Source organism: Pelodiscus sinensis, chromosome 5 (genome assembly GCF_049634645.1).
Source record: "Pelodiscus sinensis isolate JC-2024 chromosome 5, ASM4963464v1, whole genome shotgun sequence".
NCBI lineage: Eukaryota > Metazoa > Chordata > Testudines > Trionychidae > Pelodiscus > Pelodiscus sinensis.
Genome location: NC_134715.1, coordinates 6801719 through 6823534, shown reverse-complemented (window position 1 = coordinate 6823534; position 21816 = coordinate 6801719). Strand labels below are relative to the sequence as shown.

General features: G+C 44.0%; 1 protein-coding gene across 5 annotated transcripts in view; it reads right to left on the bottom strand.

Annotated features, from left to right (window-relative positions):
- The window catches only part of ADAMTS3 (ADAM metallopeptidase with thrombospondin type 1 motif 3), a 187276-nt gene that overhangs the window by 28638 nt on the left and 136822 nt on the right, over positions 1-21816 (bottom strand). For all 5 annotated transcript variants that reach the window (XM_075929390.1, XM_075929394.1, XM_075929391.1 and 2 more), the window contains 7 exons: positions 14228-14311; positions 10837-10993; positions 7131-7236; positions 5911-6054; positions 2327-2459; positions 1794-1907; positions 592-737 (listed from right to left, as the gene is read on the bottom strand). In XM_075929390.1, coding sequence (XP_075785505.1) covers positions 592-737; positions 1794-1907; positions 2327-2459; positions 5911-6054; positions 7131-7236; positions 10837-10993; positions 14228-14311 — 884 coding nt within the window. The remainder of the gene's footprint in view (positions 1-591; positions 738-1793; positions 1908-2326; positions 2460-5910; positions 6055-7130; positions 7237-10836; positions 10994-14227; positions 14312-21816) is intronic.

The window sequence follows — 21816 nt, the reverse complement described above, 5'->3', positions numbered from 1 at the left end:
TCGTGTTGTCATCTAACAGTCGGTTTTGCAGGCTGTAGTGTTCCTACCGCACCTTCTCTTCACCCCTTTAGTTCCCAGGATCTCGTAGGTGTTCTTCCAGAGAGACCTTTCTGGAAATTCTCCAGAGATGGGCCCATTCTCCCAGCTCCCTGCAAAGAGTCTGGCTGCAAGGAGGTTAGAGTGGACTAAAAAGTCCAGTTGTTGGGATGGAGTCCACTGCAGCTTTTTAGGTGCTCTATGGTGCCCACACAAACCACTGGAATAGCAGGAAAGCCTCTGTGCTATTTAAGTTTATGACTCTGGGTAATCTCAGACCCAGTAGCCACCATCTTGTCATTCTCTCTGCCTTCACCACAATGCTCAATCCACTGTCTTGTGTGAAGAAGTGGCAGAGAGCCCACCACCTCTGAGCTCGGCGTGCGGTGTCCCCGTGTCTCTAATCTGTAGGTGTGCACCACCCCACGTGCAGTAAAGCCATTGCCCTTGTGCTACACTGCCGGTGGGGGCAGTCCCTTTGCTCAGGTGTGAACGTCCTTCACGAACTCCAGACCCACGGGAACCGCCGGTTCGTTAGAACACGCCCAGACTTACATTGGATTGTTGCACTGGCGGGTTCTGAAGCGAACGCCAGTACCACAGGTCCGCGAACAGGAGCCAAACTTGGTCCAGGATCCCCAGTTGCCATCCTGTTTCAGCTGGTTAGCATTCTTCCACATGCAGTGACCTTTATAGCACCACTGAGGAGAACCAGGAGAGAAACAAAGACGTACAGTTACAATCACATGACACGCGATGCGGAGACGAGCCCAGGGCAGGATTTTACTGGAACCATCCCCCATAGTAAGGGACACTTGCAGATGCACTGCCCAAGGCGCACACTCACAACTCTCTAGCGGAGGAACAGCATCGAGGGGGAGGGGAGCAGCAGACCTGCGGAGGCTACTCGCTCTGTGCTGGGACCCACAATGCAATTAGGCAGTGCAGGGAAGTGAGAGTGACCTATACGCCTGCTTCCTCCCTGGCTCCGGCACATAAAGCTGGACACAAACCAGCCCCTAGTTAAATGGATAGGACTCTTTGTTTGTTCCTTTTGGGCTCTTTCCTGGTCTGACACCATTTAGCACCAGCATTTTTTTAAAAACTGTTGCACTATACAGTGCCCAGAAGCAGCACAGGGATTTTTGCTCTTACTGTACTCTTTCTAACGTCCATTTATACTGAGATAAAGGGTTAGTCATCCGGCAGCACCCTTTTTGCTGTTGGCTATGGCATAAGCAGCTTCTCTGTATCTCAAAGTACACAGAATTTGCTAAACAAACATTTAGAGAAGTGTAAGCTGCTAATTAAAAATGAGAGTTAAAAGCAGGGACCCACCGCTGGAGATATTAAAAGAGAAACAGTCAATCCCAGGCATATTAGTACTCTGGTAGCCACAGGATGTCTAGACCACAAGCACCAAGCGTAATGACTTTAATCCTAGAGTAAGAGCAAAGTCTGCTACTGTGGCTTCTCACCGCTGCTTTTTTGGCAGTTTTCAGATGAAACAAGAACCCAGAAATGACACTGAGGCTGAGCTTCAATCTTCCGGCTCCCAACACAATTTCATAAAGTACCTCGCACTCTAAGCAGATTGTACGATAAGCACTGAACAGGGCACATTGGGCAGCTTTTCCTTCTTTATGACCTTGGCTTTGTTCCTCCCACTGACATCAAGAACTTCTGGGATTAAGTCCCCAAGTGAGATCTGTCTTGATATTTTAAAATAAAAAATACGAAAAACATAATCAACTCACTTTCCCAGGGGCACACTCTGTGCCATCGAGCGGAGGTCCTTTCTTAGTCTTACAGAAGAATGGATTATCTGGATGGCTACACCACAGCTGCTTACATGGGTCAAAGGTTCGAAACTGAAATGTATTAAGAAATGCAATGCATGTATTAAATGAAATTAACACTCATGTTATTGATACTGTCCAAAGCAGCAAGTGCACATTTCGTTAAACCATTTCACTGGTTAAAACTAAGCTGGCTACGATAATTTAATTACACATTTAAACACATCACACAGACATCCATCCATGAGAATTACTGCCAATTTTGGTGAACCCATGCTTTGTAAGTTCCCACATTTTCATAAAACCTCTGGTGTGGTCAGAAAGGAGCCTGGAACCATATTTTACTGCACTTCACACCTTTGTGCTGTTTCAACAAGCTCTGCCTCTTGCATTGCTCAAAAAAAAATGATGGCTACTTTTCAGTACTTTTCAGGGTTAAAAGCAACTAGATGAAATGGTTTTAATCTTTAGAACAACCACTCTGGACATACCGCTGTGCACATTTTGTAGCCAACACCAAAATCAAAGCGGCATTGCTCATCCATAGAATAATTGATTCCTGGCAGTTCAGGAAGTTTGGGCCAATCGTGTTCGAAGGGGTCATCAAGGAGACAGTCATAGGAGCTGTGGGAAGAGAAAAATGGAAAGCCCATGACAACACTCAGTGATATTTTTCCATCAGTGTAATTATTTGTTTGTTCTCATCCCTTAGAATGTGTGTTCACCACAACATAGGACTCTAAGGCCTGGTCTACACTGGAGCAAAAGGTTGACCTAAGATATGCGGCTCTAGCTACATTAATTGTGAACGCTTCTGTCAGTTCCCTTACTCCTCACGAGGAGCAGGAGGATCAGCACTGATGGGGGCACCCTCGGAGTTCAATTTAGCATGTATTTACTAGACCCACTAAATCAAACCTTGGAAGATCGACCGCAGCAGCGTCGATCTTCCCCGTAGTGTAGGTGTGCCCTAACTGAGCAGGGGAAAATAATATGGTGGTGGTTCGTGGAGTATCCAGGACTGGGAGTTTTACTTGAGAATGACTTGCAGTTAGCTCCCTAATACTAGCAGCTTTTCAAGCCATCTCCTCTAAGCTGTAACAGCCCAGCCTTTGCATTGCAAGTTAACAAGAAGTACACCTAGTCCGCAAGTCCCTTTGCATTATTCCTCTGTGATATCCAGCCCCTGACACTTCTTACTAGGGTTGCCAGATGGTTGAAACAAAAATACCGAAACCCCCAACCACCCCCCAAAAAAACACAAAAAAATGGGGGGGGGGGGGGAGAGACCAAAGTTGTTAAGCAAAAAAAATAAAAACAAAAAAAATAAAACAGCATTAAAACAGCATGTCCCCTTTAAGAGTTAGTGCAGGGATTAGGAACAGTAGAGAAGTTGAGCACTAAGACCCAGGGGAAAGTGTTGCTTCCCCTAGGTCTTTTGGCTGGCAGCTATTTTGTGCCGGAAGCCTTGGGGAACCAGGTAAGCCATGGAGCTGGGGTTGGGGGCTGGGGGTGTTGGGATCTGGTGGGGGGGATTCGGGCGGGGGAGTGCGGGGAGGCCAGGTGCTGAGTGTTTGTAGGGTTGCCAGGTGCCCAGCATTTTTGTCTCCTAGCTGGGGAAAAAATTCAGAAAATACCGAGCATTTTAGGTGTCCAGTATTCTCTGAATTTTTTTTACTGGACAGGAGCCAAAAATACCAGACTGTCCGGGTGAATACCGGACACCTGGCAACCCTCCCTCTTACTCACAGAAATCCCAGATCTTTTGCCCCAAATGGAGCAGTGTATTCCAGTTTACCATAAAATTCTGCTCCTGTAAGCCACCCAGCACTGGTGAGCACTTACAAAAGCAGGTTTATTTAAGACGGGCTAAAGAAATCAGAGAAAAAGGTGGAAACCAATGGCTACAACATAAAACAAAATCGTAACATGAAAATCTGGGTCTGCACATTTCCTACCTCATAAAGAAAGCTTTTCCCCCCAAAGTTCAGTCTGTTGCAGAGTCAGCTGGCTTAAGAGTCAAACATTCATGAGAAACATCCCTGCTCCAGAATGGGTTTCCTCAGTGATAGCTTCATCTGCCTCTGTATTTACTAAAAGTCGCCTTTAGTATCTATTGATAGATAGTGCCAACCCCGGTCTTCCTAGTTCCTTTTTTATCACCAAATGATTCTGATTATTTGAAGTGGCCTCTGATGGTTTCTCATTGAAAGTCCTAATAAGGGTAAACAATTGAACCATGCACCGTATCCCTGGCTAAACAGGCTGGGAAGACAACTCTTTTCTGCCCAAATGGGCCATCAGCATGACACATTATCTCCTGGCGACTAATTTTTTACTCCAAGTCCGTATAAGCAGACACTCAGGGTGTGCTAGATTACAGGGTTTTTTAAGAAAAAAAGTGGCCTTTAAAAAAAAAAAAAAAAAAAAACCTTCCCCTGCGTCTAGACTGCTGCCACGTTCTTTCAAAAGTAAATTGAAAGAACGCGGGTTTTTTTCAACCGTGGAAAACCTCGTTTTACGAGGAAGAACGCCTATTTTCGAAAGTGCTCTTTCGAAAAAAGGCGCTATGTAATGCAAACTGTGCTTTTTCAAAAGAGAGCATCCAGACTGCCTAGGTGCTCTCTTTCAAAAAAGTGGCTTGCTGTTTTGAAAGTATTGGTTGTAGTCTAGATGCTCTTCTTCAAAAGCGGTTTTTCCGAAAGTATCTTTCAAAAAAGCCTCTTTCCAAAGAGACTTGCAGTCTAGACGTAGCCTGAGTATAAATACATTGTTCTGAAAATATTTCCCGTCCCTACAACTCATAATGATTATGACTCTTGACAAGTTATGAGCTTTGTGGAGATACTGTACATTAGGCGTCTCAAACTGTGGGCCGGGGTTGGGTTGTCTGTTACCCCATGTATGTGGTTTTGGGGATCACTGGCGGGGGGGGGGGGGTGTCCCTAGCATGGCATGGCAGCAGGATCCACAAGGAAGCGGAGTGCACTGGGTGAGTGTGCACTTGCTCCATTGCCCTCTGCCCTTACTCTCAGACCCCTCCCTTTCCGTCTTATGGAAAACAATCCTATTCCCGGCACAACCAAACCATGACCTTGCTTTAAGTTAGGATAAGAGGAAGCTGCCTACCAAATTTGGTGGTCCTAGCTCTTATCATTCAGGAAGAGTTCTTGAACAGACGGACTCAGACAGACACAGAAACTCTCTAATATATGTGTTCATGCATGCACGCATGCACACACAGACACACAAATGTAAAGATTTTCTTCTTTTTACAGACATTTTATAATTTCCCTTTAATACCTCAAGGGCTTCCTCTTGCCATCATTCCAAATATACAAACTCTCACTGAGTCAAAGGGAGTTTTTATTAAGAGTCTTCAAAGTCCTGATCCAAGCTCCGCTCAAGTGACAGGAAAGACTCCTAGGGTGTGTCTAAACTACATGGCTCCATCGATGGAGCCATGTAGATTAGGCTGATCAGCAAAGGGAAATGAAGCTGCGATTTAAATAATTGCGGCTTCATTTAAATTTAAATGGCTGCCGCGCTGAGCCGACAAACAGCTGATCAGCTGTTTGTTGGCTCAGTGTGCTAGTCTGGACACTCCCGCGCCGACCTGAAAGCACTTTATCGACCTCCCCGTTATGCCTCGCAGGATGAGGTTTACCGGGGAGGTCGATAAAGGGCTTTCATGTCGGCAGGGGAGCGTCCAGACTGCCCTGATCTGCCGACAAACAGCTGATCAGCAGAGCGGGGCAGCCATTTAAATTTAAATGAAGCCGTGATTATTTAAATCGCAGCTTCATTTCCCTTTGCCGAACAAACAAATCTACATGGCTCTGTCGATGGAGCCATGTAGTTTAGACGTACCCCTACTGATTTCAGTGGTTAGGTTAGGGATCGGACCCTGTGTGAAGAACCATTGCACTTGACTTAACACTTAAAAAAAAAAAAAAGTCAAGATGGATTTCCCCCTTTCTCTCCTCTGCCAAGTGCAGTGGAAGGAACCACATGAGTGGACACCACAAAGTGTTATTTCATGTGAAACTACACTTAGGCACTGACAGGTCCTTACTGGATGTATCTTTTGAGTTCTTGGCCACTGCACCGGGACCAATGGTAGCGATGAAATGCAGCCTGCACCAAAGGAGCCATAACACTCCCCATAGCAGTCTCATCCCCGCATCTGTTTCCTTGTCCATCATGCTCCATTCCCAACCTGAAACAAAGAGCGGCTGTTAGATGCAACAAAATCTGGGCTATTCTTACAAAAAAAGGGAGAAGGTAGACAATTCACATTTTGCATGCGGTTTTGTTAAAAAGGGATTTTGTGTTTACATCCTACAAATACCATTAAATGAGTCTATCAATGACAAAATACCCATGGATAGAAATTAAAGAGTTCCTGAAAGTTTGTTTCTTTAACGTGTCTCCTCATTGATTTTATTTTTTAATTAAATAAACAGAAACCCAAGTGTAGATACAATCCTGTTATCTACACTTGGAAGTTAATTCAGAAGGCTGTGAATTTAAAGCAAAATAAATATTCCTCAGTAACCCATGTGTGAACGCACTTATTCTGGAATAAGCGTATATTGTTCCAGTTTAGTTAATCTACAATGGAATAGCTAATCCTGAATAAATCTATGTGTTGACAAACCCTTCCTTTCGGATGATTATGGTTTATATTGTTATAAAAACAAAGAGGCAAAGAGATAACTCTTACTTTAACACAAATAGAGACCCCCCCCTCTTTTCACAAAGGAGTGTGTCCACTTTTGCACACTCATTTATCATGTAAGTGAGGAACACGGGCTACTAATTTAAAAAATCAGATCCTCAGTGGTATTAATTGATGAGATACTTTGCTGAATGAGATGTTCCAGACTTAGTTCTCCATTTTTTGAAAGATGCCACCTCTGATATATAGATAGATAGACACACACACACACACACACACACACACACACACACACACACACACACTTTAAGTGAAACAACAGGTAGAGGACCATGTAGCTTGACAAACTACTCTCACTGTTGAATGCAATGCATCAAATCAGCATGTCTTCCATTTCTGACTTAGCTATAAAAATCCACATGAATTTTGCAAGATCACATTTTCCCCCAGTAGCTACTTTTTCATTGATTCAAACTCCTGTGAATGCCAAAGGAGTAAGAAATATAAAGAGATTTGCAATACCGATAGCCTCTTGTGAAAATAAAAGTGTTCTGTGCAAGCAGTAGACTGAACCCTAAGCTTTCTGTTGCTCAGGTTGTAGTAGTAAGACTTACACATGACCAGTTTCATGGGCAACTACAAAAGCTGAAGAAAACCCATCCTCGTGGTTGAGTGTGCAGCTTCTTACAGGGTGACACATGCCAGTGACGGGAGCATATCCTGTTGACAGCAAAACAGTTTGGGTTTATTTCTTGTCAATTTTTTTATTAGGTATCCCATAAGATTTACTGGTTTTGACTATAAAAACCCATTGTGAAGGAGTAGTTAGCTATATGCTTCCCTGCTACAAGGAAAGTCTACAAATATCCGTCTCTCCCTGAGTGGGAAAGGAGGTTGACAAACTTTTTTTGGAATGCAATGGGTCTTGGATTCCTTCACAGTTATTGTTTTCATGCCCAATTTCTCTATTCACTTCAAAGAGGCTTTTTCCTCATTAAAATGGCTACTACGTAGATTAAAGGGTTGTGACAAACATAAAAGCTACTTCTGGTTTACTAGCGATCTACATTGTTTAGATCAAATTTTACCACCAAAATTAATGAAATGATGTTCTAGTCTCTCTTGGAGGAAAAGCGTTCAGCGATAGCTTTTTTTTTTTTTTTGTCATGCTGGTATTAGTTTTTCATTTTTAATCTAGATCCCTTTTTCTATTGTCTGAGTTTGTCAGCAACATCTGAAGACTTCTTCAAGGAAGAAAATCCCCACCTTCATCTATTAGGGCAGGTGTCCATACTTAGGCCAATTTTTTCAAAAGCACCTATTACAGTAGTTTGGAGTCTCCCAGTTTGTGGAGTCTGAGCTGAGATGCTTTTAGTCGCAGATGGGAGAACTGGTGGGCACCCAACCCCAACTAAGGAGAAGGGCAGATGTGCAACCCCTTTGAAAATAAAGCCCCAAGTGTCTCAAGTTGGGCATCCAAAACTTGGTGCATTTTTCCATGAGCAACTTTTGGTACTGGAAATGTATTTCAACTCTCTGGGGTTTGTGTTAGCCGATGATGTGACTTTTACAAAGGAATGTACAATTGACACCACAGCTGTCAGTCACTTAAATCACATGAAGTTGTCATGAAGACTTCTCGTTGTTTATGAAGTTGTCATCACTAGTTATCAAATGGAACTAAAACCTTGTCTATAAGAGAAACATGCACTGTTTAAAATCATTCCTCAGTTTAACAGATTTAGTTGAACTGATACAACCCTCCCTCCCCCCATGCATAATTGTATTTCTATTTAAGTGTAGTTCGTTATCATCACCCCCCTGAGACTTTACAGGGGTTTGCACTAGTTTAACTAAATGAGTTTAAAACCCAATTTAAGTTAAACCAATGCCAATTTCTCACATATAGAAGGCCTAAGAACATGGATCACATGTCCGATTGGGTATTTAACTGTAAAATTCCTGTTATTTACAATACAATACACCACTGAAAACTTGCTCAGTCAGTTATGTGAGTCAAATAACTGGGGAACAGAAACAGCCCCAGCAGCAGTCGCTCACTGAAGCACTGCAAACGGTGTTATCTGGTTGCAAAATGCACAATATTACCAGTCACACAGTCTGCGAAGCAAGAATCGTAGCTTGTTGGGGATTCTACAATGGAACATTCTTCTGTCAGACAACGCCAAACTGGCAAGAGGGAAACATTCTGTGGAGACAGCTCCGTGTCGATAAAATTGCGCCAAACCCAAGTATGGATCTGAGGCTGCCCTGCCTGAAAGTGCCTGATTTCTAGCCAGCTTGTCTGCCTGGCTCCTCTGCAGCCCCACCTAGGCTCCTGGTTCTTTGGGGAGACAGGAGCCCGGAAGCATCAGGGCAGCCCGACTCAGAGCCAAGTCTCCCTTCCCTTTTGTGGAGCATTTCAAAAAGTGAGAGTTTCATTCCAAATCTGCAGGAAGCCAAATCCTGAAACAGCAAAACCCTCCATGATATGGAATTGCCTGTCTTTATTCACTGAGAAAAAAATAACGAAATAGACCTAACAGGCAGCCTGCTTGAGAATTTCGAAATCTGTCAGCAGACAATTTTTTGAAAGGAAAAAGTTCGCTGTCAGCTACTTTGTGGCTTCTAAGCAACATGCCTGCACAGACTGTTGTGAGGAAATGCCCCATCCCACGAAAAGCACCAGAAAGACTGTACCCGTGGCATGCAGCTGATTGCTTTTCTCCTTTGCTGGTGTGCTACTCCACAAAAGCCAGTGTTACACACCGAATATGCCCCTGCCTTCTCCACACCCTTTTAAATTTTTTTTTAAAGCATTTGGCACCTGAGTGGAAATCAGGAACAAGCAGAACACGTGTGCCCCTGAGGAGGGGCGGATGAAAGTTTTGTGGGGCCCAGGGCGGAGGGCCTATTGAAGCGCAGGGTCCGGGGCAGCACAATTTCGCGCATGCGCCACGGCCACAGCCAACAGATAGTAGCGCGTGCACAGGGCCTATTGAAGCACGGGACCTGGGGCAGCCACCCCGCTCACCCTGCCCTATATCCGCCGCTGCTCCTGAGCACAGGAACGGCTACTGCGAATGGTCCTTGAGTAGCATGCATTGGGGACAAGGAACTTCTTGCTTGCCCCATGCAGCTTGCCCAGGGCCAGTCATATTCTGGCCCTGAAATCATTATCCTGCTACATATTCTTCACCCAGCTCTAGTGTTGACTACAAACACAACATTGCTTGGGCAGGATAGAAAGTTCTAGAAAACATACTGAGTTATAAATGCATGTGGACTGAGGGAAGGAGAGAGAAATGCATCACAATTATACAGAGTGGCACATTTTCAGGCCTTCTCATCAGGACTTGTAGTTGCTGGCAGTCCCGTGGATTAAATCCTATACTGCCATTTTACTGCCAATTATCCTGGCTGTTAGCTCCTAGACTAATAATGAAACCCAGCACAGGCATTAACTCATTGACGCGTAGTCTATAAAAAAGGCTTTCCCAGCAAATGATCTGACAACAAATATCAAAGCTAACCACAAAGTGAGTTAAGATTTACTCTCGTTTCACATCAAGCAAGTGGATTGATAGTTACTAGAAACTCATTGGAAAGTACTTTTACTGTGACCCAGTTTGGATAAAATGACAAGGGGCTATCGTTCCTCATTTGTCAGAAGACTAACAGATGAAGTCAGGAAATAAATTCCTACTAGGGCACAGTAGCGTACACCGGCAGTTTGAGGGGCTTACAGCTTCATCTGAAGAATCTGGCTTTGGCATTCTTGGAGACTAGGGGTACGTCTAGACTACAAAAACTTCTGTTGACAAAGAGCGTCTAGACAACATCCAGTTCTGTCGACAAAGCAAGCTGCTCTGTCGACATGACAGTGTAGATGCAATAACTCCTTCTGTCGACAGAATTCTGTCGACAAAAGGCGTTATTCCTTGTAAATTGAGGTTTACCACTGTTGACAAAACTGCTGAGTTCTGGCAATGTTATGTTGACAGAACTCAGCGACAGTGTAGGTATAGTTTTGTCGACAAAAGTCCACTTTTGTCGACAAAACCCTATAGTCTAGACACACCCTAGATGACTAACTGGCTGGCTCCACAACAGTGTATGCTCACACTTAGGAAAAACCTTTTCTGAGCAGGGATTGATTTAGGCACGTGCTAAAGTAGAACACTTGCTTAAGTGCTTTGCTGAATCATAAGCTATGATTTGTACAATTTTACCTTGATTCGTACAATTCTCCAATCTTTACCTTTTCTTTCAGGCATTATTAAAAACACAAATTATTCTGCTGCAGATTGGTTGCTGTACCTTGCATACCAGCAGGCCCAAAATCTTGCCTGGTTAAAAAAATGGCGTGATCGTGGTGCTCAGAATGGTTGGGATCCGACTTCTGTTGCTGGTACGCCCAGCGGCAAACATTCTCCAGGCTTCTTGACGGGTTTCCCCTTTCAATCAAGCTGATGGACTAGAAGAGAGCAATAAATTACTATCAAGAGCTTAGTTGTGTGTTCCCATGACTTGATCTCAGGGCATTTTAAGCAATTATTTTTACATAAGGTTTGTCTTCAAGGTGAGTTAGTGAACATCAAGTCAGGTTGTGACTCTACAGTGCATTAGCATGTTATGCACTAACTCACCATTTGCACCCTGCTATCGTGCACTAAAGGTTCTGTAGTGTATGGAACACACCTGGGTGCTTCTAGTGCACTGCAGCAGGGTCCAGCCACTGAACTAGTATGTGGCAAATGTGGGTACAGCAAATTCACAGCCTGGCTGTGCTTGGACAAGCACTCAGGAAGTTCCTCTCTCAGCGATGAGCAATCACCCTTTTCACTCCTCCACACTCATGCCAGCCTTTGACCTCATTAAGTTGTTCCCCAGCTCATGCCCAATATTCCCCATGGGTTTGATTCACCATTGTCTGCACTCATGTGCAGTCATTTACCCCAGAATAAAGGGGGTGCAGAAAGCCATCCCATCAGAACAATGCCACTTTACAAGGACTCAGCCCAAGTGTTAACAATTACACAAAAATGGCTAGGTCGTGGGGAACCAGGACAGCCAGAAAGAATCATTAACAAGGTGTTCCCTCCCAGCTGTTAGCATCCCTTGTTGGCTTGCAGGCAATCAGGCCTGTTTGTTGGCTTGCACATAAGGGGCTTTTCAGGAAACACCATAAGTGTTTATAGTCTCAATTACAATAATGGTCATTCCTATAAAACGTGCGATGGTGAGGGCAAACACATAACAAATGACACAGCTACTTAAGCAGGACAGTTTCAATGACACAGCTGGGAGCTGCTTACATTTTAAGCCGCGGGAAGAGAATGTGCCACTTGGTTAAGATAAATCAGAGGGCAGTGACACCCCCAGTCTAGGGTAATCTGCAAAGAAAGGCTGAAATGATAAAAACATACTGGACAGATGTTCAGCTGGGGGAAAACATTGGAGCACAAACCAGATGAGGATCTAGCGCCTCTGCATCCGGTCTGACTCCTGCTATGCTACATACACCAGCTCTGTATGTTCAGAGTTTTAATATTTAACCATCAAACACCAAAATGGCCTTTTCACCAACTTAACTTTAATGCCCCAATTCAATGGAAGGATGTGAGCTTTGGTGAACACGGAGGAAACCAGGATGCTTCCTTTCAACAATGGGAAAAGGATTGGTTGCAAAACCCTCTAATTGCTTTTTAAGACAAAATCAATGTAAAATATATTAAAATTACCCAGGGCAGAGCATGGGGGAGCCCAGCATGATCCTGGGGGGAGGGGCTAATATTGTTCATGTAGAAAGGAAATAACTTCCTAATTATCGGCATGGCAGGGATATGCCAGAATGCCAAAATTGACATTTTGTTTGCTTCCAAAAGCATTTGGCTTGGTTCCTCCAGGTCTTCTGCTGGCAGAAACTCAGGAGTGCCTCTTCTGGTGTAGTGGATGTCTGCAATCTTTAAACAATCCCAGCCTGGTATTTGGTCATCTCCCCAGGGCTTCCTCCTTGAAGGCAGCAGTTTTGCTCTCTTGAACGGTTCTGGCTGCAGGTCTGCAGCTGGGCCTCTTAGCAGTTCAGTTCTCTCTCTGGAGGTTTTATTGCTCTGATTATAGGCCACTTCCCCAGGGGACTCGGGCCTGCACACTACTCTAGAGTCCCAGCCAAGGGACCCTAAGAATAGTGGCCATGTGCCGCCACGTCCCTGTAAAGCAGGGCTACTCAACTTTGGAAGCCCTGGGGGCCACAGTGATACTCACAGCACATGCCGAGGGACACAACTTAAGTGTGGTTGCACGTACATACAAATATATATGCAAATAGTTTATTTCACACTGATGGGCATGAATACAAAGATGAAGGCAAGACTATACAACACACAGGCCCCATTTAAGTCAGGTCTGCTGATGTTAATAAAATGCAATATTTACACGATTTCCCACCCATATGACAGCACTTTTAATGAGCAGTGACAGTCCAGGAATTTAACTACTAAAACGCATATCAACAGAAGACCATTCTATTGACTCGCCATTATGGAGCATGTTCCCAGTGGAGGCCATATTCAAAGGATCCAACCAGTGGGCCGCGCACTGATCCCCATGTAAACCCGAACTGCACTGCGGGCCGCAAACAGGCCGCAGGCGGCCCATGGGCCGCGTGTTGAGTAGCCCTGCTGTAAAATGCTGCTGTTCCCTGTATTCAGTCGGGAACACTCCTCTGCACTCCTCTGGCTCCAGCAAGGAACTGCCTCTAGCTCTGCAGCTCCTTTAAATATGGCCCTCCTGGGTTTTAATTGGCTACTTCCTGAAACCTCTTTGATTGGCTAGCCCTTTATGCTTTCCCCTGTCTCTCTAGGTTGCCTGGAGGACTTCGCTCCCCTGCTCCTTTCCTGGGATGAGTGAGGCAGGTTTTGGCCTCCAGAAGGGGGCCTCTCTGGTCCTACTTCACAGAGGTCTCCAGTGGATGGGCTCTGGTCCTACTCCACCTCGTCACATTCAGGCCGTGGGCTCTGATGGAACAAAATCTGTCCAGAGAGGGGTTTGCAATGGCTTCTGTCAAGGGGGAATCTTGTGCCTTTCCCTAAAGTGGGTTGTACCAGCAAGGGAAGCGCATAGAACACATGGATTAGGAGAATCTCCCATGCTGCTGAGCTCCTGTGAAGACTGTTCTCTCCTGGGTGCGTATCCACTCAGTCACAACTGCCACCCACATCGTACGGAGAATACAGACTAACAGCCCCAGCACCATGTAGGCCTAATCAAGCCCCGCATATGGAGTATAAAGCAGAATGTAAAGAAAGCGAATTGTTGTAACATGGAAAGAGCCTTCATTGGCCTACGTTTTCCCAATTTGGCAGAGACCAAAATTTCAAACATCTTGTTGGAATTTGGTGAGAAATGAGTCAGGAAGGGGCAACAAGAAGAGCAGTGTCAGCATCACAAACAGGTGCTCTCGTATGCAGCCTCAGAGAAGATTCTTGGGGCGCAGGGAGGCTCTAGAAGGGCATTCACCAAATTTGTGCTAAGCCTGAGGTAAACGGGTGAAGCAGCTCTCAGCTATTGCCTTGCTATTGTGTGTGGGGCAGAACCTCAGTCCCCGCTGTAACCAGTCCAGCAGCACCCACCAGCACCAAATTAACTGACACTGAAATATAGCGGTTAAGAAGATTAAGATGCCGAACGCATTCAAATGCCTTTTTACCTTTGCATATCCCAGCATAATCATTCGCACCAGCACCACATTTATGTGGACCCCAAGGGATTCATCGTGGTAAATTTCGTTCACCTAAGAGTAACGGGAAAGTAAAAGATAGACTAGTAAAGTGCATACATAATTATATAACTTATTGCTTACATAGCCGTATTTTGTTCAGAAGGAAGCAGAACTGAAGTCTTAAAATGTTTCTGTGCACACTAGAATTCCAGTGGTAACAAACCTCCTCACAGAGGGCCTGATCACAGCCCAATGGAACGACAACGTTGATTTTAATGGACTTTGGATCAGACTCATAGTAGGGATGTAAGCAACGAGTTGGGTAGTCGAGTAGTCACTCGACTAGCTGTCCCCTTCTCTCTTCCGCCCTCCCCCTCCCCCCCCCCCCCCGCAGAGAGGCATGAAGAGGGAAAGCACCAGTGCTGGGGGGGAAGCAGGCAGACTTAAAATCCGGTTCCCCCCAGAACCATCTCTGTGGGAAGTAAGGGAGGCAGAGGCGTCCCTACTGCTGTGCTTCTCCCTCTGAAATGTATAAGAGCCTCCCGCAGCTCTTTTACATTTCAAAGAGAGAGGTGCAGCGAGAGCCCCCCCTTATCGACTAATCAAGTAGTTGATGGAAATTCTATCAACTACTCAGTTGATTAATCAAAATTTAACACCCCTAACCCGTTGTGAAATTGTTCTTTGAAAAAAATGGTGTCACTAAGCTCTGAAGTGTCAAACACTTCAGCACATACTTAACTTTACTCATGTGAGTAGTCCCATTGAAATAAATAAGAAGATTTATGTGAGAAAAGTTAGGTGTGTGCTTTAACGTTCGCAGGACCGGAGACTATCAGCGGGTATAATGGAGGGTATTTTTTTCTTTATTTTGATTTAAAACTGAGGAATTTCAAAAAGTAAAATTTGTTATAATATAAAAAAATTACAACCGACTGCCATAAAACCTGTTCATGTCACAACACCCGCCAGTCAAAAAAAAAATCCATCAGCTGTTTTTTATATCCCACAACCACTTTGTCCTCAAGCAGCTTGGGGAAGAGACTGTGTACAGTTTATATGGCACAAAACATCCCTACGTATATTGCCAGACTGGCTCTTCTGCTGCCTCAAGATTTCTTTCCCCTTCCAGTCCACATGGAGCTCTCAAGTGTGCCATCTGGACATGAATCATGCGGATGAGTTCCAGCGTATGTCCCCCACTGCTTTGTCTGGTGGCTGTCTAATATTAATTAGTTCAAATACTTAGGTTTATTACATGAATTGGGATAAAGCTTCCGCTTTTTTATTTTTTTTAAATGTGCATTATTAAAATCTAAGCCCAACAGACCAAACCTGCAAACTTCACTCAGCAAATGCTGTCGATAGCTGCATGGGTTTTTTTTCCCCTCCCTCAAGAAACACTTCTGGATTCAGCTTACTATCTACTTCTGTCTGGAGAAAGACATGAAAAACAAGGCAGCAATACTTGTGTGCATGTGCTTAGTTTCAAGGGCCTGAGTAGTCCCACTGACTTCAAACTAAGTTAACACTCAATGGGAAAAGGACTTCCAAATCCTCTACATGACTTTGAAATTGTCAGCTGGAAGTTTTAAAGTCAACAGCATTGTCATAAGAGAAAGGCATAAGTACTGCACACCAGCTGGCATGTCCCTGAAACTCTCAACTGTACTCCATTTCACCAAGTCAACTGTAATGAACAGGAGGAGTGCTGACCAGCACCCGGTGACTAAGGGGTTAAGCTGAGGTAGCTAGCAAACGTATTGGCCAGGGGGCCGGGAAAACCAATCAAGATGGAGTGTTGAAATTTGAATTGGCTATAGATTCCTTGCCTACTTCTTTGTGTGGGAGAGAGAAACCAGGCGTTGAAAGAAACAGAATGATTTAAACCCAGGCAGGACAGCCATGTTTCCAAGGAATTTGGGGCATGGGAGTGGACTGAACAAAGAGAAATCAGAAGTAAGTAAAAGGGAAAGAAGTGAATCTAGTCGCATTCAGGGTATTTTCTCTTTATTTTGTGGTTTGGTTTGAACTGCTCTGTGTGAATCTGTGCCTCCCCTCCCCATTTACCACCTAGCACTGTGCCCAGAGACTTTTCTGTGTTTTAATTTGTTTTCCTTGGTTGCTCTGTAACATCTGGAAACCACATAGGTTTTATCGAGTTTATCTTTTGTCTTGATGATTTGATCCTTATGTCCTGGAAGGTCTGTCAGTCTGTGTGTATCTGCATACCTCAAACTGAGGGGTCAGCTACCAGAGACTGCAGCTTGTTTTCCTGTTCTTTTTTCAACCTCTTTTGTGACAAAAGAGCTTGGGGTACCCTGGAGGTGGGTTCAAGTGTTCACCCCTAGTTTTAGGGATTAAATCACTTGATGGTGGCAGCTTGTCTGTTTGTTTATTTCTCAGAGCCAAGGAATCTGTGACTCTGGGAAGTTTTGGTAACCAGTTCCAGTATAGGCAAGATTTTGAAGCTCTCTTGCGAGCTCTCACCTTCTGCACTTGGAATGCCAGAGTAGGGAACAGCCATGACATCAACATGTACCATTTAAAAATCCTTTAACAGCGCAAAAACATACCACATCTAAACATTTGAGAAGAGGAGCTCTTATACAAAAAATAGCTTCTGTCAATTTACACAAACACCCACCCAAAAGTGAATCTCATGATACCACAAGACTCCAGTTACTCAGGGCAGTAGAAATCCAGTTAATCAGGGCAGGGAAGAAGTAGTTGCATTGTGTTTAAGTGCCCTTTGCAAAGCAATTTATGAATTGGCACAAAATGCCAATTTTTGCCCTTGGAGGACTCTAGTAGGAGTCAAAGGCAGAATTTTTCCTGAGATTTCTTTAGAAGAAACTGACACTCCTGTTCTGTGGTTAAACGTAAAAGAGGACAAAAATTTGGACACATGTCATGAAAGGGGTCGAGAATTATATAGATGGGTCAGAGTCTTTTTTTCTGAACCAATGGTATGTCTGGGATGATGATGGAAAGAAGTCAAAGTCTTCCCACACAGGTATAAAATTATGGGTTAGAACATCTGCAGATCATAAATAAAGTTACTCATCCTCCTTAAGTGAAATAAAAAAATGTTATGGACTAATTGATGCAAAATAAATAGTGCTCAGATAGAGATTGGCATACTTGTCCATAATTAAAGAGTTATTTTTTTTTTAGTCAGGCTAAAAAGAGACATTCCTTGCTTGGGGGGAAAAGAGTGCCATTCAGTGTTGTCTAGTCTGTAGGACCTGGCTAAAATATACAATATATGGTTCTAAAAAGCAAGACCTTTTAGCATCAGCTGAGCATGAATTGTTGGCAACGCGCACACATCTCAAAAAAGAGCTAGAGAGATTCATGGAGGTTAGGTCTCTCAATGGCTATTAGCCAGGATGGGTCAGAATGGTGTCCCTAGCCTCTGCTTGTCAGAGACTGGAAATGGGTGACAAGGGAGGGATCACGTGAGGATTCAGTGTTGTGTTCTCTCCCTCTGGGGCACCTGGTGCTGGCCACTGTCGGCAGACAGGACACTGGGCTAGATGGACCGTTGGTCTGACCCAGAATGGCCGTTCTTATGTTCTAACTCACACCGCCTGCCTTGAGAAGCGGTTACCGAGTTCAGTGATTTATTTCTCACGTTCTCTCTCCTGACAATGTGCATTCTCACCCCCCACAATGGATTTTTATAATGAAATGAAGAAAGTGCCCTAGCTTCACAATCACTGATAAATGCAGTAGCTGATGAATACTCAAGGAACTAACTAACAAAAAGCGACACGTGCCCTTATGGCAGGAAGTAGCAGGCCTCTCTTCAGTGGCTCTAATACCAACGAAAGGTTCTGGATTGATGGAGATGCAAGACCTGTGTCAATCTACAAAATAGATTTAGCACAGCCTGTGGCAGTGCAAGGTCTCCTCTTCATATCCCATCAATGTACATTAAATTTACCTGAAGACACATTTGAAAGGCTGAGAGATCAGTCTGAGTGCCTGATCTTTCTGCAGAGACCTCTGAAAAGCATAGTAATTAGTGCCAAGCATAGCTCTGATCTTGATCATGTAAAACCAGCTCCTTAGAAAATGTGTTTTTTCCACAGGCCATCCAACACCCACGAGACACTAATCTCTTTCTAACATCTCGGCCAGGGGTGAGAGAACCCAGAAATGCCGCTAGACCTCTAAAATGTATGCGGTGCTGTAGAGCAGTTGGCTGGTGGATGAGGTTGTACTTTTTTTGGGGGGGGGGGAGGGACCCAATTAGTGCTGGTGAGAAAGACAAGCCTTCAAGCTTGCCACAGAGCTCTTCAGGTCCGAGAAATGTACTGATTTTAAAATGTGGCACTCTACCCTGTGGGGAAGCCCGGCCAAAAATGCCATATCTAGGTCTCTTCACGCTGATTTTCCTGGTTTCCCCCCTCAGTTATTTTCTCTGAAAGTTCAGATTTTGCAGAAAGTTGTTGCTTTATTTTAATTCAAAACATCTTTCCTACCCTGTGCAGTAGGATAGAGTCTGTGCTTAATTTAGATTGGTCTCATTTGTATACTACTCCTTGAGGGCAAACTCTCTTACTCCTGTGGAGCAGTCTCTTAGTCCACCACCTGTCTCACTGAAATGACTGGGTGGATTACTACTCCACACAAGCCTGAATGACAGAATCTGGGTCTTAGAAGCACAATAATAAAGAGCCGGGCTGAACCTTCAAAAAGTATGCTCAGCAAGTGGCAGCGGTAGCGCTCTGCCCAGGGGCAGAGCAGGAAGGGAGCTGTGATTCGCTACACCAATTGCTGATTGCTTTTCCCTCAGTGTTTCTTCAGATATTTACACAGGTTATGGACTGTAGCAGCATTACAAAGGGTCCTGGGCCCTGTCCCAGGCTGAGGACCGCCAGTGGATGACCCATGCCCCTCCAAAGACAAAGAACAGTAGCATTTACTCTCTCTCACTTGTTGGATAATCCGGGCCCTGCTATGTTACTTCCCCAACAGATGTCTGGATAATTGAAGTCCCCCATCAGCACCCAGTCCTGTGCTTTGATAAATTTGTTAGTTCTTTAAAAAAAAGCCTCATCCACCTCTTTTTCCTGGTGAGATGGTCTTTAGTAGACTCCTATCATGACACCATCCTTTGTTTTTACCCCTTTTATCCTTATCCAGAGGTTCTCAGCAAGTCTGTTTCCTACATCCACCTCAACCTCAGTCCAAGTGCATTCATTTTTAATAAGTAAGGCAACACCTCCTCCCTTTTTTCCTGTCTGTTCTTCATGAGCAAGCTGTACTCTACCACATCAATCAACATTTCAATCGTGTATTATCCCACCAAATCTCTGTGATACAACCATGTCATAGTTGTGCTTATTTACCAGCATTTCAAGTCCTTCCTGCTAATTGCTCATATTTCTTGCATTAATATACATACCAGTAAGTTACTGATTTGATTTTGCCCCCCTCGGTCTTGTCTCTACTTTATTCCTGCTATTATAGCCCATGTTCCCCTCAATTTCTGACCAATCTTCCAGGTCTCCATGTCTATGACTTACTTGGGGGCTTTGGTCACCTGCTCCCATCAAACCCATTTTAAATCCCTCCTCACTTTAAACTAGGCAGGGCAGGTCCATTTCTGTTCCCTTACAATCAATTTCTTTCTGGTTAAACCTCTTGTTCCTTTTGACAGCTTTTGTCTGAGGATTGGGTCTATTGGGAAAAGCCACAGGAAATGACTTTCAGTTCGTGAACTATTGAAGTTATTGGCATTTCCTCCATATCCTTAAATTCCTTTAAGATAACAGATTGCTGTTCTTACCCAGAAAGGTAGTTAATTAATAGGATTAACTAAAGGATAGCTGGTGATTCATAAACTGATTGCTATCATCATTTATCTGCCTGCGTACTAGCTCATGGCATTACGAAATTCTTAAGAGGTTTTGACCTAATGTTCCACTTCCCACGATCCCTACTTGACAGCTTTTAATCACTGAATTAATACAAAAGGCCAAGGTTGACCGTCAGTTATACCCATACTGTGCCACTGGCTTCCAGGAGCGTGAGTGGATGAAACTGACAGCACAACCAGGCCCACAGATATTTAACCCAAGAGTTTCCACAGTAGTGATAGATCATGCAGCGTACATGGGTGAAAAACACAGTGTGAAATTACTTTTGAATTCACACTCCCTTTATCATGCTGATCTTTTACTTGGTGGGTTTTTTTTTTTTTTTTTAAATAAGAAAAAAGGTGCCGGTACTCCAGGGCAAAGTTGTTGATCAAAAAAAAAAAAAGCAAGCCATGCTGGGGGCTGAAATGTGGCTGCAGCCCCTTTAAGAACCACATCTCCACGCTGGGAGCCAGAAAAAAAAAACCACCATGTGTCCCGAGCAGGCTTCCATCTGCACCAGGTGCTGGTACACACGGAGGAAATGCCATATTGTGTGTGAGTGTGAGTGTGAGTGAGTGAGTGAGTGAGAGTGTGTGTAATAGGTGATGGTACGCCGTTCCGGGTCGTACCGTCACAAAAAAAATCACTTCTTGTACTTGACTAGGACAACACTGCTCATTTTCAGAAAGCCAGCCCTGAATCTGGGAGAGCTGAACAATATAACCAAGTCCATTATCCACCCCTGTGCATCTTCGCAGTGGTTTGAAGGTTTGATTATGATTATCAGAAAAATTCTACATCTATCAGACATTCTACTTTCTTGGAATGCCTCTGTGTAGGATACCCTACAGTACTGATCAAGATGTGAAACTGAGAAAACCAAGAGCAGAGTTTTTTTCCCCCCTGAAATATTCCATAATATATATCCATCTCTTGCTTACAAAAAGCCAGGCTGAAACAGTATTTCAAGGACTTTTAGTTACTGAATACAAGGGTCTTCCTTTTCAAATTGTTTCATATATATAGCATTAATCAAAGACCATTAAAGGCCATGAAAAGCTCCCACTGAAATTTTACTTCAGTGAGGTTTCAATGAGTGCTGATCTTGCAAACACTTACACATGTGTGTTCAACTTTAAGATATAAGTAGATCCCACTGAAATCAGTTATGCACCTGCATAAGTATTCGCAGAAGTGGGCTTTAGTTTGGTGAAAATTTTTGCAGCCATAGCTAAATTTTGAGGAAAAAAGTCAATATCTCCCATAATAGAAGAACTAGAGGACACCAAATGAAATTAATGGTTATCAGGTTTAAAACTAATAAAATAAAGTTCTTCTTCATACAGCGTGTAGTCAACCTGTGGAACTCCTTGCCATAGGAGGCTGTGAAGGCTAGGAATATAACAGAGTTTAAAGAGAAGCTAGATAATTTAATGTAGGTTAGTTCCATAAAAGGCCAGGGGATAGAAATGGTGTCCCTGGCCTTTGTTTGTCAGAGGCTGGAGAAGGATGGCAGGAGACAAATCGCTTGATCATGGTCTTCGGTCCACCCTTTCTGGGGCACCTGGTATTGGCCACTGTCGGTAGACAGGATACTGGGCTAGATAGACCTTTGGTCTGACCCAGTATGGCCGTTCTTATGTTCTTATTTTACCTGGGAAATTAAAAGCTACACTGATGTCCATGTATGCATTATTTTCAACA